This window comes from Trachinotus anak, unplaced genomic scaffold (genome assembly GCF_046630095.1).
Source record: "Trachinotus anak isolate AG129_WGS33_773 ecotype Australia unplaced genomic scaffold, CSIRO_AGI_Tana_v1 ptg000042l, whole genome shotgun sequence".
In the NCBI taxonomy this organism is placed as follows: Eukaryota; Metazoa; Chordata; class Actinopteri; order Carangiformes; family Carangidae; genus Trachinotus; species Trachinotus anak.
Window position 1 is genome coordinate 1200390 of NW_027273893.1, and position 16261 is coordinate 1216650.

Sequence of the window (16261 nt, forward strand, 5' to 3'; positions counted from 1 at the left end):
CAGGATGTGCCATTAACAGGAAACAGCTATTACCATGGATACTGATGTCCTGTTGTATTAGGAGATGTTCCTCTGTAAAGAAAGTTCCCTCTGTGCAGTGGTCCAGAGTCATGAGTCTGATCATGTTACTCAATGAGCTGAGGGCAGATCAGTGTGATTAATGAGGTGACTGTTGCTGTCATGTTCAGGGACAGGCAGGTGACACAGACCGCTCAGCAGGACCACCTTCATCACTGTGAAATGAAGCTCTCACACCAGGAAGGAGAGGGTAACTGGGAACAGGTGAAAGCTATCAGGGCGGGGCAGGCAATCAAAAGGGCAGGAAACACACAAGGCAGGAAATGAGGCAGTCCTGACGCAGTCCCAAGGGGCAGAGTCAGGACATGGTTAGCCTAGCTCAACACAAAGACAGCCTGGCTCTGTCCAGCACCTTTAATTGTGTAGCTTATTATGATTATTATGATGATGATTATTATTATTATCATTATTGTTGTTGTTGTTGTTGTTGTTACAGCTGACATATTTATACAGTGTATTTACACAGCTTCATAACTGCTGTAAGTGAAATACTGTTAGTGATTAAAGGACCCAGGTACGTGCCAGAAATATTTCACCTGCACAGTTTTGTGCTGTCAGTTCCCATTTCTGCCTTTATTTTTTGAAAGTGGTCGTAGAGATAGACAGGAAAGGCAGGGAGAGAGAGAGAGAGAGTGCAGACTGCTGCAGGACAGCAGCACTCTGTCAGACAGAGCCAACCTCCCCCCAGACCACATATGTGCCCTGCACCACCTCTGCCTGACCCCCACCTACAGGCAAAGAGATGGCTGTACCATGGGCTCCAGTAGTGGCTAATCTCTACCTGGAGGAAGTAGAGAGCAGAACCTTGGTCTCCTTCACAGTAACAGCTCCCAGCCACTGGTTTAGATTTGTGGATGATACTTGGGTCAAAGTCAGAACCCAGGAGGTGGAAGCTTTCACAAGACAGTGGGAGGACATTAGAGGAAATAGTCTGGACTTCTTGGACTGTGCCATGTACATGAAGATGACAGAAGCCTCTACACTGAATTGTAGAGAAAACCCACACACAAACAGATCAATATTCACTCTTTGATTCTTACCACCTACTGCAGCATGAGCTGGGATAACAGAGCGCTCCACCATCAGGCCCAGAACAAGGACAGAAGCCAAGGGGAGGGACAAGGAACACGTGTCCTTGGGCAAGACACTAACCCCCAAATTGGTCCCGATGTGCCATTGGTGTATGCATATGTGATAGAGATGTACTGTGTGAATGAGTAAATGTGACTCGGAGCCAAAAGCAGTTTGAGTGGCCGTTAAGGCCAGAGAAGCGCCATATAAATGTAGTCCCTCTTAAGGCCCAATTTGAGCCTGTAGGCGGACTCAAAGATCGGGCACCGCCCCCTTTTCAGCGTTAAGGTAAACACGTCAAGATGTGTGGTGACCCAACTGGGCCTTCGTCAAAAAAACAAGGAGGTACAGAACAGACAGAGAAGAAAAAAACAACAAACAGAACAGCACCATCTGTCATTCCTCAAGGTGCTGGAGTATCTGAAAACTCAGGAGGATCTTTAACAAACACCAAACAGGACAGGACCAATCACCAGGCAGAAGCAGAGCAGTGTAGTGTACACAGCTGGAGAGCCAGCTCCTTAGGTCTGGATTCAGCTGTCCACCTACATCTGAAGGATGAGGGATGCACTTTACATCACACACAATGATATTCCCACACATTCACTCCAGACACTGTGAGCGTGTGACTGTGGCAAGAATCAATGAAATCAGGCAAATGGTAACAGTGTCTTTTGGAACAGCGTCTGCTTAAAATTCAGTGTAGCTGAGAGGACCGTTCTGTGCATGTTAGCATGTTGGTGCCCTTTAACAATAACAAACTATAAATCAAATATAATTTGAATACCTGCTGAGAGTTTTCTGATGAATCTAAATCCAATATTCACTCCATCTTTAGCTCTGCACCAGCTCCTGAGGGAAATATCTACAGTAAATGCTCCACTGTGTTCCCCAGTTGCTATCTGACTGACTGTGTCTGCTGTTGGCTGTGAGCAGGTGAAGGACAGAGGCTTCATCAGAGATTATTTACTAAATAGCTTCTTGCTGGTGCTGGGAACGAAAAGTTGTGGGCTGTAAAACCAAAACAATGAGCTGAAAGCTTCATAAAGCTGACCACTTTACTTTATACTTTTGCTTGCCACATTCACCCATTCACTCAGACATTCATACATCACACTCATACCATGAGTGGTGCCCCACCAGGGGCAACTTGGGGTTCAGTATCTTGTCCAAGGACAATTCGACACGGGGCCTCAAATTGGCAATCGAACCACCAGTCTTCTAATTTGTGGACGACCTGCTCTTCCTGAGCCACAGCCGCCCCTTACATTATGCTGATCTTTGACCTTTTGTCATCACTTAAACATTGCTGCAAATAGATAATCAATACAGTAAAAATTAATTGTCAATTTGTTTTTGTAAAATTACTACATGTACTTTAAAGCTCCATTCAGTCTAAAGGTAGATGTTAATGTATTATTGATTATAAAGTAGGTCTAGGTTCTATATTATTACTGTGAAGGTATCAAAGCCTCAGTCCACAGAGAGGCTCAGATCCTCTCTTCTGATTGGCTCACTGACCTGTTGTTACTAGAGCTCCAGAGAGAAGCCTGAGAGAGGAGATGTAAAACTACACTGAGATGGTTTTTGGTTCTTAAAACCACAAATATATCTTCTGATGGAGATCAACACTTCAGATAAAACACAGAAGAGTAAAACATGAACTTTTTAAAAAAACGTTTGCACGATGACAGATGCTCATTCATAGTGAACCTTAAGAGCGACTGGACAATCAATGATGAACTGTATTGAGGCCCTGCAAGTTGATTTTCAAAGCATCTTGACCTGACCTGACGCTAGTTACTTGCTGCAAGTGAAGTATGAGCCATTTAGTTAATGGCATAAAACACAGACTGTGGTCCTTGAAAGCAGCACTAGATTACTTAATGTCAGAGTGGATTGTTTAAATTCCAACCTCCAGAACCAGACAACACCAAAAGAGCTGTGTGGTTCTTTTCAGCTTCACGTTAGTGGCTACAAATGTGCACAAACAGCATTAAGACACATCCCTCACTGGCTTCCCAGCCAAGACCACGTGACCAGTCCTAAGTATTGTTGCTATGGATACCCTCAAGTAAATATAACCAACAATAATTAAGTAACAGCACAAAGTTGCTGATTGGATTTTTAATGGAGCCAAGTAGAAAGAGTTTCATCTAGACCAGAGTCCCTTCTCTGATAAAGCTGGTTATTCCACATGAGACCACACAGTGTTCCAGCCTTCACTGCATTACAGTGGGCATCAGTAGTTAGAGGGAAATCCTTCACTGGAACCAAAAGAGGACAAAGACTGCACCAGCTTATTTCTTTACAGCAGTTAAACCAATGCATCACAATTAATTTGACACCAAATCTTGAGCGTTTATGCGACACTGACCTCAAAGCTGTGAGGTAACGCCCAGGTAAGACGGTGCCTCAGGTGAAACCATGAGGAACAGATATGGTTTGTTTAGATGCTGCAGATTAGAATACCTAAGGCCAACTTGATGTTACACGTCTGGCATGACAAGTTTGACTCTGTACAGTACACAAGCCTCCGCATACTTCATGTAATCCTAGCATGCAACTCTCACCACATGTTTTAGTAATTTATGTACATTTCATTGTATGAATAAAGCACTTCGTAGATTAATTGTGTTGGTTTTTATACATAAAGCACCAAGTCACAAGTTATCTCAGATACTGTATAATGTATAACAATATCAAACTGTTATATTTTAGGGTTTATTATATGTAGTTACATCTATTGCATAACAACACAGCCCTGCCTCAGACATGATATCATCGCCCAGACAGGCGCCAACCAGCATAGATGATCTGGTATTTACTTTGACAACACAATATATTTTCAGTGTAAATCAACATTGGATCAGTCCACCTGTCTGACATTTAAATCTGGCTGTGTACAAGGTGTTATTTTAATATTTATACCCACTTCAAAAATACTAAATCAGTTTGTTAGGATGGTAACATTTCGGGATTTGTAGCACTTAAACACATTAAATAAAAAAGGATTAAAGAAGAGATCATTTCATTTCCACACAAAAAGTTCTTAAAGTATAAACTTGGCACAGCTTCCTGCTGTTCCCGTTGTTACAGAGGGCTGGTTTGACAAATAAAGACAGCAGGATGTCACAGCCTCTGTTGGTAGTGTTGACTCTGAGAGTGATGTGAACTGACAGTGTGTTTACACAGCCATCAACACCGATTTCAACCACATATCAACTACAAATATTCATATGACATGTGTAACACTTGTAAAACAACTTATCAAAGCATTCCAGTCCTTTAAACTCAGTACTTGGGAAAATAGTAAAAGAGACATATAATTGAATAATAAACATGTCTGGGGTTGTTAGAAAGACTGGGGGCAGAACTTAAGTTTGTTGTCCTTCTTTCCATTCCGTCTGGTCAATGTGTTACACGCTATGAAGTCGCTAACATAATTTTCCTGATGTACGTCACTGAATGATATGTAAGTTATATTAAGTGATGTTCACTGACTCTTGTTAATCTCCACCCGTTTATTGACGTAAATCCTACTGTATTTCATACGCTAAATGGCAGTTATGTCACTCTGTAACGCTCGTTAGCATTATGCTAGCGGACTTTCTCATTCATAGCGAGGTTACGTTATCAGCTCCATAGTTAGCAGCACGCTAGAATATCGTGACTGGAGCCATTACAATGTTCATCCCTGTCAGTTTATGACTACTGAATGTTTATGATTTACAAGATAGTCTTCAGTTTAATTGTTTACAACTGTTTCATGGTGAATTAAAGTATAATGTTGTATTATTTCCATACCACATCCTCACATCTTCACCTCAACATATCCATCTATGCACGTCCCTCATATGGGTCATCACCTGAATCATCTGCTGAGGAATTATCATTAAACGTTCACAAATGAAGACCTCCAGACTCTGAGTCTTTAGTGGGAGTCTCCAGTCCATACTGCCGCTTCAACCAGAATTAAGCATACAGTGTAGACAGATGCTACAGGGGTCAACTATGATTCTCAGTCTATGAGTAATGAGAAAATGAGGGCAGGAAACTTTTTTCCATTGAGGTGAATGGATGAAATCTCCAGTGTTTCACAGTTTTTCATATGTTTTTCAGCCTCTCATACTCATTCATACTTTCAGCTCAAAAATCCATTCAAACTTCAATTTGTTCAGAAACTTTCCTTCAGTTTTGGTTGTTGTTCAACTTATAAATCCTGTTCATAGTTTTCCACACAGTGACATTTTCATGACAATGTTCGCAGCTACAGTGGAGACATCACGCTGAGAGGAGGTGTTCAACTGGTCTGCAAAATTTCAGTTTAACTTGTCTTCACAGCCATAAAATTTCACTCTACACGCATCATTTTTTCCCAGATTGTAGGAAAATTAGTCCTCTTTCATACAATGTGACTACCAAGTCACAGAGGCTTTGAGAATTTGAACTATGAGCTCCAAAGTGACAGGAGTACCATCAACTTCCCCATTCACTCTAATGTAAACTGAAGATCAGGAAAACAGGAAGCAGGGTTTTTTAAAAATCGCTGTAGATGCCACATTTTTCACACCACAGACAAATATTCAGCTAATTCAGATCAGCTGATTAGACAACTTCTGAGTCCACACAGACAGACACACACACAGAATCACACACACACAAATAGCTATTTCTCTATAGTTCAGTCTCAATTTCAATAGATTTACACAATGTAAACCAGACCTGAAGTAATTGTGAGGATATGTTATAAAAATGTTCAGACAAACTGTTTCATCATGTCGTCCATTCAGTAATAACGGTACAGGTGACAAGCCTGAGCCAGAAGTTAATCTGCAGTAAACAAAAAAATGTAAACCAAAAAAATCATGGTAACTGTGGGGATATATAACATGTTGCTTAAAAATAAGTTTTCTATATTTAAAGGTATAATGTGTAAGACCATGCTACTTTCTTCACATCCATAGGTGGCGGTATTTCAACCCCCCCCCCCCCCCCCCGTTGATAGTGTTACTTCTTTCTTTTTTAACTAAAATTCTGGCAAAATCTTACCATTTTAATGGTTGTTTGGCTGTGTCTGAGTTATATTTGTATTATATATTGTCCTGTTTCACTTCTGGCAGCTTCACCTACTCTGTACATCATTTATGCCAACAATGCAGATTAGTTGCTGGTATTTCCATCGATGAAGCTCAATTTCAGACTTTGTTTTAGCAGTCAGCAATAAAGCCAGTATAGTCAAGTTTTATATGTAAGCCATTAATCACAGCCTCGTTTCCAAACACAGATCTTAGACATCCCAAACACATATAAATATACTGCTACAATACTATCGTGTCATGTCCGTCTAAACAGCCGCTAATGCTAACAGGACTTGGTCTGTAAACAAGACCAACAGTCCTGTATCCACTGTGGTATACTGCTGTCGCACTAGAATCTAATATTACACTACAATTACATTAAAAAAGTACTTCTACTGCTGCTGTTACATTACTTCCAAACTATTGCTACTAGTCCTACAGCTAATACTTCAACTACTTACACTCCTTCAGCAACTGCTGGAACAAAAGCTCCAAGTTTCAAATGTACATTTTTGATACTTGTTCAGTTTTTTACATTGCAATACTGCCTTGTGATCTCGGCAACACTGTAAATGAAATAAACTGAGGATTAAATAAACGATCATGATGATGATAATGATGGTTACGATGGGGGTGACAGGTGTACATCTGTTTGAATGCTCTGTAAAGCCACAGTAATATTGGTTACATCAACATGAGCGTGTGAACATCTCATTCCATGGTAATGTTGCTATGTAAAAAGTGCATCAATAATTGTTCTTAATAACTGAGGAAGCCAAACATGGAACAGGAAGTCGTCAAAATAAAATCTTTTTTAGTTACACTTTGGTATAACAATTAGAAGAAGAAACTGAAATGTCAGTTTTAGAGCATTTCTCCATATGACCACTGTATATTATTCTGTATTATACTGTAACCTGAGCTTATACTCATACTGTTCTGACAGAAACTCACTTCCTCCTGAGCGACAAATGGAAATGTTCGAGGAGGCAATGAATCCCCTCCAACACTGCTGATATGTGTTTAGTCCATGGTGCATGATGATGTAACACTTCAGGGTTACAGTTAAAAGTTTTGGTAAAATTGTGGCACAAATTTGTCATAAGTTGTTAACAAAAACAAAAAAACAAGAAAATTAAAAAGTGTTCATATCACACATACCAACCTGCCTGCCACAACTAGAATAACTCTACAGTTACTCTATGGAGAATTTAAACCTCTTTAAGCTCATTGTTTTAGTTAGTTCACTACCTGCTAAGCACAGACTCAGTCAGAGAGCAGCTGGTGAACACAGTGGAGCGTTTAGCAGCTAAAGAGCCAGATGTTTCCCTCAGGAGCTGGTGGAGATCAAAACATGGTCACCATGTGAACTTCAGAGGCAAGTTACTAGGAAATGGTAAAATTACTCATTATACATTACTGATTTAAGAAGCAATGACTAATTTAATTACTCATCAACAAACTAGTACATTACATCATTCATTACTTTTGTCTCTGTCACAAGTTCCTTTAAACATCTCTGCATCCATCCACCCCACAGGTTGCATTTTTATATTGAACACACATAGAAATAGAAAACCAGACACTGTGATTTAAGAAGTAGCACCCCCTACAGAGGGGAGGGAATTACTGACCAGCCAGCAGCTAGCTTAGTCTCAGTTGCTGCACACAGCTTTCCACAAGATGTGCAATTCAAACACCCCCCAACTCAATACTGGGTGACTCCTGATAGGTATACCTGTGACCAGTGTTGGCGAATAAAAAGTTATTCAAACTACTGTGTTAAAAAAAGAAATGTGCATGTGATACAAAACTATACAAAGTCACAAAAAGTACCTTCTTGTTCACAGGTTGCAACATAAACCAAAAAGTAAAACACTCCAGTGTTGATGGGAAAGTGGTGTAAGGTCAGCTTTGGTTTTATAAGCAGTCACAGCTTCAGTGTGAACATGGTGATTCTTCCTCATCCATGATGCTGTCACTGTGTGAGCACTGAGCAAGCCCTCAGCTTTTGCACATGAACTACACAATGGTCAAGGGTGTGACAGTGAACCGTTAACAAATGCATTGCCTGGGCTGCCTTCACAGCGGTCAGGATGGAAGAGAGAATCAACGGTGAAATAAAAAAAAAATTTTAATCTTTCCTTTTATAGCCTTTAACTGTTTGTATAGTTTCAGTTGTTAACTACACAAAAACTGGTAAAAAAAACAGTTGAACTACTTGAATCACTATGAACACCAGCAAGTTACTGCAAAATGTAGTTAAACTACCAGTTTGATGTATGTAGTTCACTACTCCATAACGCAGGCTGCGGCTAATGTAGGCAAGCTGAGAAAACACAACATGTGAAAGCAACAACTTTGGAATAATCAGGAGCTGCTGCCTCCTCACACCTCCAGCTCCTGCGTCAAGCAGCGGACCAGTCTGTCCACTGAACACAGAGAGCCAAGATTATATCCCATCATTCACCTCCCCCTAACACACTGTCTGTGTGTAAGCGTGTGTGACCACCATTCTGCTCTATGAGAAAAAGTCTGAACTGTCCCTTTAAGGTTCAGGGTAAACTGTTTTCCTTAAGGTGGGTTTTTAGTTGTGGGTTGGGTTTACACGTAAACACATTAAATCCTTTGTCATATAGATTGTTCAAATGTCCCATGAGGTCAGGTTGGCTCCAGTGGAGCAAAGCGAAACAAATAAAACCTAAACTATCCCTTTAAGGTTAAGGTTAAAGGAAAAGGCCTACACTATGTCTGCGTGTTAAAATGACCAGCAGTCAGACTCAGCATCTTAATGACTGGGATGAGCTCAGGTGGCTCTGACGTGAGGGCTCCCTCCACATCAACACCAGGTAGACTCATGTGCCTCATTAAAATAGCCACGTCCACCTGAGCCAATCAGAGGGGATGTGAAGAGGATGTCTCCCACTAATCTCAACTCAAGTGAAACAGATCCAAAGCTTTCATTTTCTCGCTACGCTATGTCTCAGCGCGCACGCACAAACCATCATCATCATCATCATCATCATCATCATCATCATCATATTCCTGCGTTTCTTGCAAAATTCGTAAAGAAACGTGCGCAGGAGCAAAGCGCTCGCTTACCGGGCTCCTCTGCTCTGTCGTGGTGGTTTAAGCCCCCGAGCGGCTCCTCTCCATCACACTGACGCTCCATTGGGTTTGCAAAGCCGCTCCGGGTTCCTACAGAGACCCCCCAAACCAGATCCAGGCTACTGCGCCGCCGCTCGTTGCACCAGCATCTATTCCTCCGTGCTCTATGTGGCTTGTTGCATGGAAACGCTGAACGGAGAACTACCACTTGTTCATCCTCCTGGAGAGCTGATGGAGAGCTGATGGAGAGCTGACAGACCGCAGTGTCTCCTGTCAGATGTGTCCAAAACAAACTATTTTGTCCAGATGAAGTGTCTATGTCTATTTCTGTCAATGGAAGAATAGAGCAGCTATTTCATGTTGAAATCAACCAGAATAAATGACATCCTCTGTCATTCTGACTGTGTTCTGTTCTAAAACGCGTCTCCTCCGTGTGTGAGGAGCCGCGCTGAGTAAATGAGCTGATCCACTCACAGCAGCAGAGATAACGCGCAGAGCCTCAGCGAGAAATCGTGCCAAAACGAGCTTCAGTAGTGTTGCATTCAAGGTCCACAGGAGAGCGAGGAATGCGGGACTCTCTGCTAACTTTCCACGACTCGGTTGCCAGACTGTTCACCTGCTTCTCACGGCCAAGTTTGCAATTTTCAAAAAAAGATCAGATGTTACAGCAGTGGATATATGATATCACATGAAACGTGTGTTGCGTTGCGTTGCATTGTGTTGTGTAGCTTTCCACAAATGCTCATGACTTTAACCTCTGTTTGGTTCAGCTGGAGTACACAGGTTCTGCTCTTTTGGACCATTTTAGGAAATTGTTTTGATCAATGATAAACAACTGTTCTGGTTTAATAGATAACGTAATTTAACAACAACAACTACAAGAGACTCCTCTAACATTGTTTTGCTTGTGTTTCACAAAAAGAGCAAGAACAAGTGATTTACCTCGATTAGACCTGTAACAACCTAGGATCTTTTTTTTATTGTTCAGGCATTGGATTATTTTTTCATGTGGGTGGTTGAAGCTTCTGGAAGCGTTAAGAGCAGCAGGAAGTGTTGTAACCACATAATACAGTTTTACAAAAGATCATGTAAATGTTCAAAAACGTTTGAATGGCAGAGTAGAGACTTGTGATGCAGATTTAAAGTTTATAGTGTGTGAAAAAGGATATTTTTAACAAACCCTAACCCTAACCCTAACCCTCTGAGGGTGTCAAAGATCACCTGTATTTACTTCTCTAAGAGTCAGGGGGTAATTAATCAAAACACCCATTTTCCTTGACTTAGTTAAGGTTTCCTTAAAATAAAAACAGTTGCACAACACACCCTTAGGTTTCACCCTTCCCTGAAGTATTTAAGGTTTTTACCTTACCTTAGTCTTATACTTAAGGAATCACATCAAATCAGTTAATCTCTTGCACAAAATACCTTAGTGACCAAAGTAATAAAAAAAACTAATGGTGCCTCTGACTCTCTGTCACTGCTGCAAATGCCTTAACTGTTTTCCTTAACTAAGGAAACCTTTTAAGAGATTATGTGCAATATGTGCAATGTGTAACTCCCTCACCTAAGGAGAAACTAAACCTAAAGTGCCATACTTAAGTAGAAATCTTAAGGTGTTTTGTGCAATCGGCCCCAGATACTCTGCACAGCATCCCTCCTTTTTCAAGCATGTAAAGATGAGGAGAGATGGGAAAATGAACATTCCTGTCCGGTTTCTTCATGTGAGCTCTGTTACTTCCTATGGGACGCGAAGGCAGCATCGCATCGTTCTCCAGCTCGAGCATGAGCGCGCCAGCTGGTGCCGCCCACTCGCGCTCAGCTCTCCCAGTGGGCGCGAGGGGGTGATCGGAGCGCACGAGCGTGTGCGGTCTCGCGAAGAGATGGAGCGGCTCGCGGCTCTTAAGATCTTTAAAACACTCACTCTGGTCCTGATATGATCAATGAGCTGCTGGATACAGACACAGTGTGTTCTAAATATCTACGTTCTACTTCACGTTCTAATGGGAACATTTCTTCACTGTTTCCTCTCCACTCAGTCTGCCTGCTGTCATATTTATTTATATATATCGTAATTTCCCACCCATTATTCTCTGATCGACCAATAAACGCGTCTCTGCGTCATGGAGCGCCGGGAAACCTCCTGGCTCAGAAATGCCCCTCGGGCTAAAGGCGTCAATCAGGCTTCACGTGAGCCTGTCTGTACTGCGGTCAGCCCGCAGGTCCACGCACCGTGGAGCAGCCATTCAAAGACAAAGCAGCAGATCACGAGAAATCATGTCAAACTGGGCACAGCTGCACAGAACAAATGGATGAAAGCACAGTAAAACTGTGCCGGGGGTACTGACACAGGTAAAGAAGATGAAGGGAATATTTACCTTTTTTCCTCCAGAGGTGAAGAGAAGCGCTGTGTGTAGGGAAGGTAAGAAGGAATAAGCAGGTATTCACCAGGTAACACTTCCCACTCACCTGTGTGCAGACAGGGCGGAGGAGGCAGTGCTTCCGGCCTCCTCAGGTAGAGTCTCTCCTCCCACACAACATGAAGTCACTGATGGGGGGGGGGGGGGGTGTTATGCAACGTGACTTTGTACAGATGTGAGACTTGTGATTCTAAAATAAACCTACTGTATACATCCTGTAAGGTCCACACCTTTACTTGGAAGCTGATCTGAGACCTGCTGTTATTTCTTATCTTTTATAATGTGACTAAAGTGTAATTTCCAACACACACACACACACGTGGGGGAGTCTGCTAAGACATTCTTGCACAAACATGTGTGGGCTTGCAGGGACTGCCTGGTAGTTTTCCAGTTCCGAAACATGACCCCACCCCTGAACTCCCTGTGAGAGGTCTTGACACAGAATCCAGTGCAAAAACAAACAGGTAGAGTTTATATGTGGGATGTCGCTGTTCATCACACAAACTGCACACGGCAACACAATCAAGCAACAACAAGTCTCTCCTCTGTGTGTTTTCCTACCAAATGTTTCATGCATATTTACATATTCAAAGTGTGTCTGCCTGCTGCTGCAGGAGCACAACATGCAGGACGTCTACCTGTCGTCTACCTGTCCTGAATCTGATCTGGATCCATATGACATCACCTACAGACTAATGACATCACTAATACTGAATACTCATCCTAATTGGAGAGAATGGTGATAAATATTTTGTATTTATTATAGCAGCAGACATTAAGACACATAGTGAGTGTTGTTTTTAGTGGTATATGAACACAACAGCAGTGCAGTCATTGTTGTATGTTACAACCAGAGCAGGTCAAAGCACAAGGAATCACAGGTAAAGAGTTTTCATTACAGAATGTCACATCTTAATATTGGATACACTGTAAACACTGTACACAAACAGGTTTACATGTGTAATTATTTTTACCACAAACAATTATCCACCACATGACAACTTAAACCTGCCCTGACAGCCTGATGGGACGCAGCCAAAACCGTCAAGTAAAACTGACTGGTGGGGGAAGCAGCAGATTAACACAAGAAAGGAAAGAGAACTGGTCCGTCTCCAGGGCAGCACCCAGATCCCACCACCAGCTCACCTTCCAGGGTGGAGCAGGCAGAGACAAAAAACACACACAGTAGCCAATAGACCACTGACGCTCTGCAGAGAGACACACAAAAATCAGCAGCACACAAAGATTAAAATACACACTGATTAAATGTAAAAAAAACTAGAAATACCTGGTATGTTGATGAACGTTCCGACTGACTTCCAGATGCCCTCAGATAAACAGGTCTGAAATCCATAAAGACATTAACAGCCACATCACACCTTAATCCTGACACCTGAAGTGTCACACACACACACAGGTTGAAACACTACATGAAGCATCACGCGCAGGAAACAGCCCCCAGGCCTGCCAGCTGTTCCCGCACTTTCTCCACTGCATGGAATGAGGTGTGAGGCCACTACAGACTCAGTCTCAGCCCCGAACCAGCATCACTACCTGCAGCCCAGGTAGGCCTGCATCCCACTGCCTGCTGCACCTCCCCTCTTTGTACTGCCACAGGTAGCTGCATGTGTAGTTAGGGTAGCAAACAAATCATAATCTACATTATCTCAAGGCTCTTTACAGGGTCAGGTCAAGACCTTACTTTGTTACAGAATAAACCCAACAGTTCCCACAAAGAGCAAGCGCTTGGAGACAGGGGGGAGGGAAAACTCCCTTTTAACAGGAAGAAACCTCCAACAGAACCGGGCTCAGGGTGGGGGGGGTCTGCCTCGACCGGTTGGGTTTAGGAGGAGATAAAAAAGGGGGGGTGGGGGGAGGAGAGAGGAGAAAAGAGAGAGAGAGAGAGAGAGACCAGGAACAGCTGTGTAGGTAATGGTGTTATCAATAATAATGATAGATAACAGTGGTTAATAGTAAAGATGAGTAGTGGTGGATCTGGATCCTGCTGCTCCAGAGGCAGAGAGACCTGCAGAATGAGGACAGAGAGAGGGAGAGAGAGGAGAAGCACAAACTACGGGAGAGAAAAAAATACAAATTAATGGCATAAAGTAATCGAGAGAGAGAGGGAGAGAGAGAGCCCAGTGAATCATGGGAATCCCCCAGCAGTCTAGCTCTATAGCAGCATAACTCAGGGATGGGTCAGGACATACCCGAGCCAGCCCTAACTATAAGCTTTACTAAACAGGACAGTTTGAAGCCTGATCTTAAAGGTACAGAGGGTGTCTGCCTCCCGAACCCACACTGGGAGCTGGTTCCACAGGAGAGGAGCCTGATAGCTGAAGGCTCTGCCCCCCATTCTACTCTTACAAACTCTGGGAACCACAAGTTGACCTGCATTTAGAGAGCGAAGTGTCCTATTGGGAAAATAGGGAACTATAAGCTCTCCAAGGTACGATGGTGCCTGACCATTAATGGCTTTGTAGGTGAGGAGGAGGATTTTAAATTCTATCCTGGATTTTACAGGGAGCCAATGTAGAGAAGCTAACACAGGAGAGCAGTAGCAGTATCTCTAATCATGCAATCCTGGTAGAGGTATCAGCAGAGGTGGTAGTAGCCATAGTAGCAGTAGTACTGCTACAGTCGTAGGAGTTGTGCAGGTGTGTGGCTTTGATGGTTCGACCTGCATCTCCACCTCCTGTCCTCATGTCAAAGCTTCTTTGAGTTGTTTCTGGTGGCATATGATGACATCTCCTAGTTCACATCTAACGAAAACACACGGCTGATTAAGGTAGTGATGTCATTAGACCTCACACCTGTCACCTGTCTGACCTGAGTTGTCCACACATTTGCTGACAGTAGGAGTTCCTGCTAAAAGAATCAGCATTATAATCAACATTTTGATTAGTACCTAATTTATTATGATGCTTTCTCAGTTACAGATTATAATTAAATTTATTTTGTAATTTAATCCTGTTACATGTAATGAGTAACTCCCCAACACTCTATTTACCATTTTAGCAGCAGGGGTTCTACAGGAGGAGGAAGAATCTGTGTGTTATTTTTGTGTGCCTGTGTCATCACATGGATGAAAGCTTGCCAGTGCTTAGTGAGGTGGCCTGTGTGAAAGATCCCTTCAGAGGAGAGCAGATGTCAAACCGGTGAGGAATTTTACACAAACGTTGGGATTGAGGCCTAGGCTCCTCTTTGGGGTTCCTTTACTGATCTGTGTCTCTTGGCCTGCAGGGAGCTGGTTGGTAGATCTGGAACAGCTCAGTGTGTGTACAAGTCCTGGCTGCAGGAACGCCTTGCTTTGGGTTTGGTTATGTTGTCTTATGGTGTGTTTCCACCAAGTGTACCAGTTCAGTACGGCACAGTTCGCCCTGACCTGGCTTGCGCTCCGACTGCAAACAGTACCCTTACTTGGTAGGCAGGGTGTACAGTCTATGGGTGCATGCCAGATGTTGATAGTCGCGTCAGCAAGATGAGTAGCGTGTCATCATAAAGTTGTGACGACAACGAATGCAACACAACAAACAACAATGGAGGACATCCATTGCTCTTTCTTTTCTGCTCAGCATGTGGCTGTTCATTTCAACAAAGCATCAGTCCTCCTTCTTCATTTAAAAATGGTGCATTGTTGCATGGAAGTGACGATTCTCTGTTGTCCAAACAATGGACTACAGTGGGTCTAGCCTGGTCTAGTTCTACCCTTTAGGCACCGTACCATTATGCTTGGTACCTCAACGGAAGGGTGCCAAAAAATGGTACAAGACAGGTCGGTTTGTTTTGGTACCATTCACAAATGGAAATGCATACTGTACTGTACTGAACTGAACTGTACCACTCACTGTACTCCAGATTTACTCCTAACATAGTCTAACTTAGTTTAATAGAAATATTCTTTATGAATCCTAATCACTTGAGCCAGGTCATAACAACGTAAAGTCAGTGTTTCTTGCCTGCAGAGGACTGAGAGTTTTTTCTGCCTGTATTCAGGGCACACTCGTGCACTCATCCATACAGTGTTGATATATCCGTGAATCCTCACAGAGAGAATGCATTTCAGAAAGTGACCAAACCTGACTGACCACAGCTTCAGCCATTTGTTCACACACAGAGCAAATCCAAGCAAATCCAAAATATTTCCCAAATAGGTGTCAGTGTGGACACTAGTGGGGGGACTGCAGGTTGAAATTCAAGCCCCCCTGGTGCTGCAGGTAAGGGGGAGGGTGGGGCGGAGTTGGAGAGAAGGGAATTGTGCATCAGCATGAGCTTAGTCTGCCTATTGTTTTTCTCACTGATACCAAGACTTTCACAGCCCTGGGTGTTGGTTTACACGCCACACCCTAACCTTACACACGGAAGAGACCATGTGTTGTTGCAAAATGACCCCAGCCTTCTTTCCCTTGTGTAGCTCAACTTTTTAAAAGACTATTTATATTTGGTAAATTTATAATGTAATGTGTAATTTATTTCATTCAACAACTCACTTTACCAACAATATAA

At 42.7% G+C, this 16261-nt stretch overlaps 1 protein-coding gene across 4 annotated transcripts in view; it reads right to left on the reverse strand.

Moving 5' to 3' along the window:
* Positions 1–11842, reverse strand: part of ano1a (anoctamin 1, calcium activated chloride channel a) — a 73296-nt gene extending 61454 nt beyond the window's left edge. The window contains exons 1-2 of one of the 4 annotated variants that reach the window (XM_071472888.1): positions 11714–11784; positions 9333–9665 (exon numbers count right to left, since the gene is read on the reverse strand). In XM_071472888.1, the coding sequence (XP_071328989.1) occupies positions 9333–9402 (70 nt within the window). In that variant the 5' untranslated portion in view covers positions 9403–9665; positions 11714–11784. The other 3 variants (XM_071472885.1, XM_071472887.1, XM_071472886.1) reach the window with 3 other exon arrangements.
* Positions 11843–16261: the final 4419 nt, after the last annotated feature.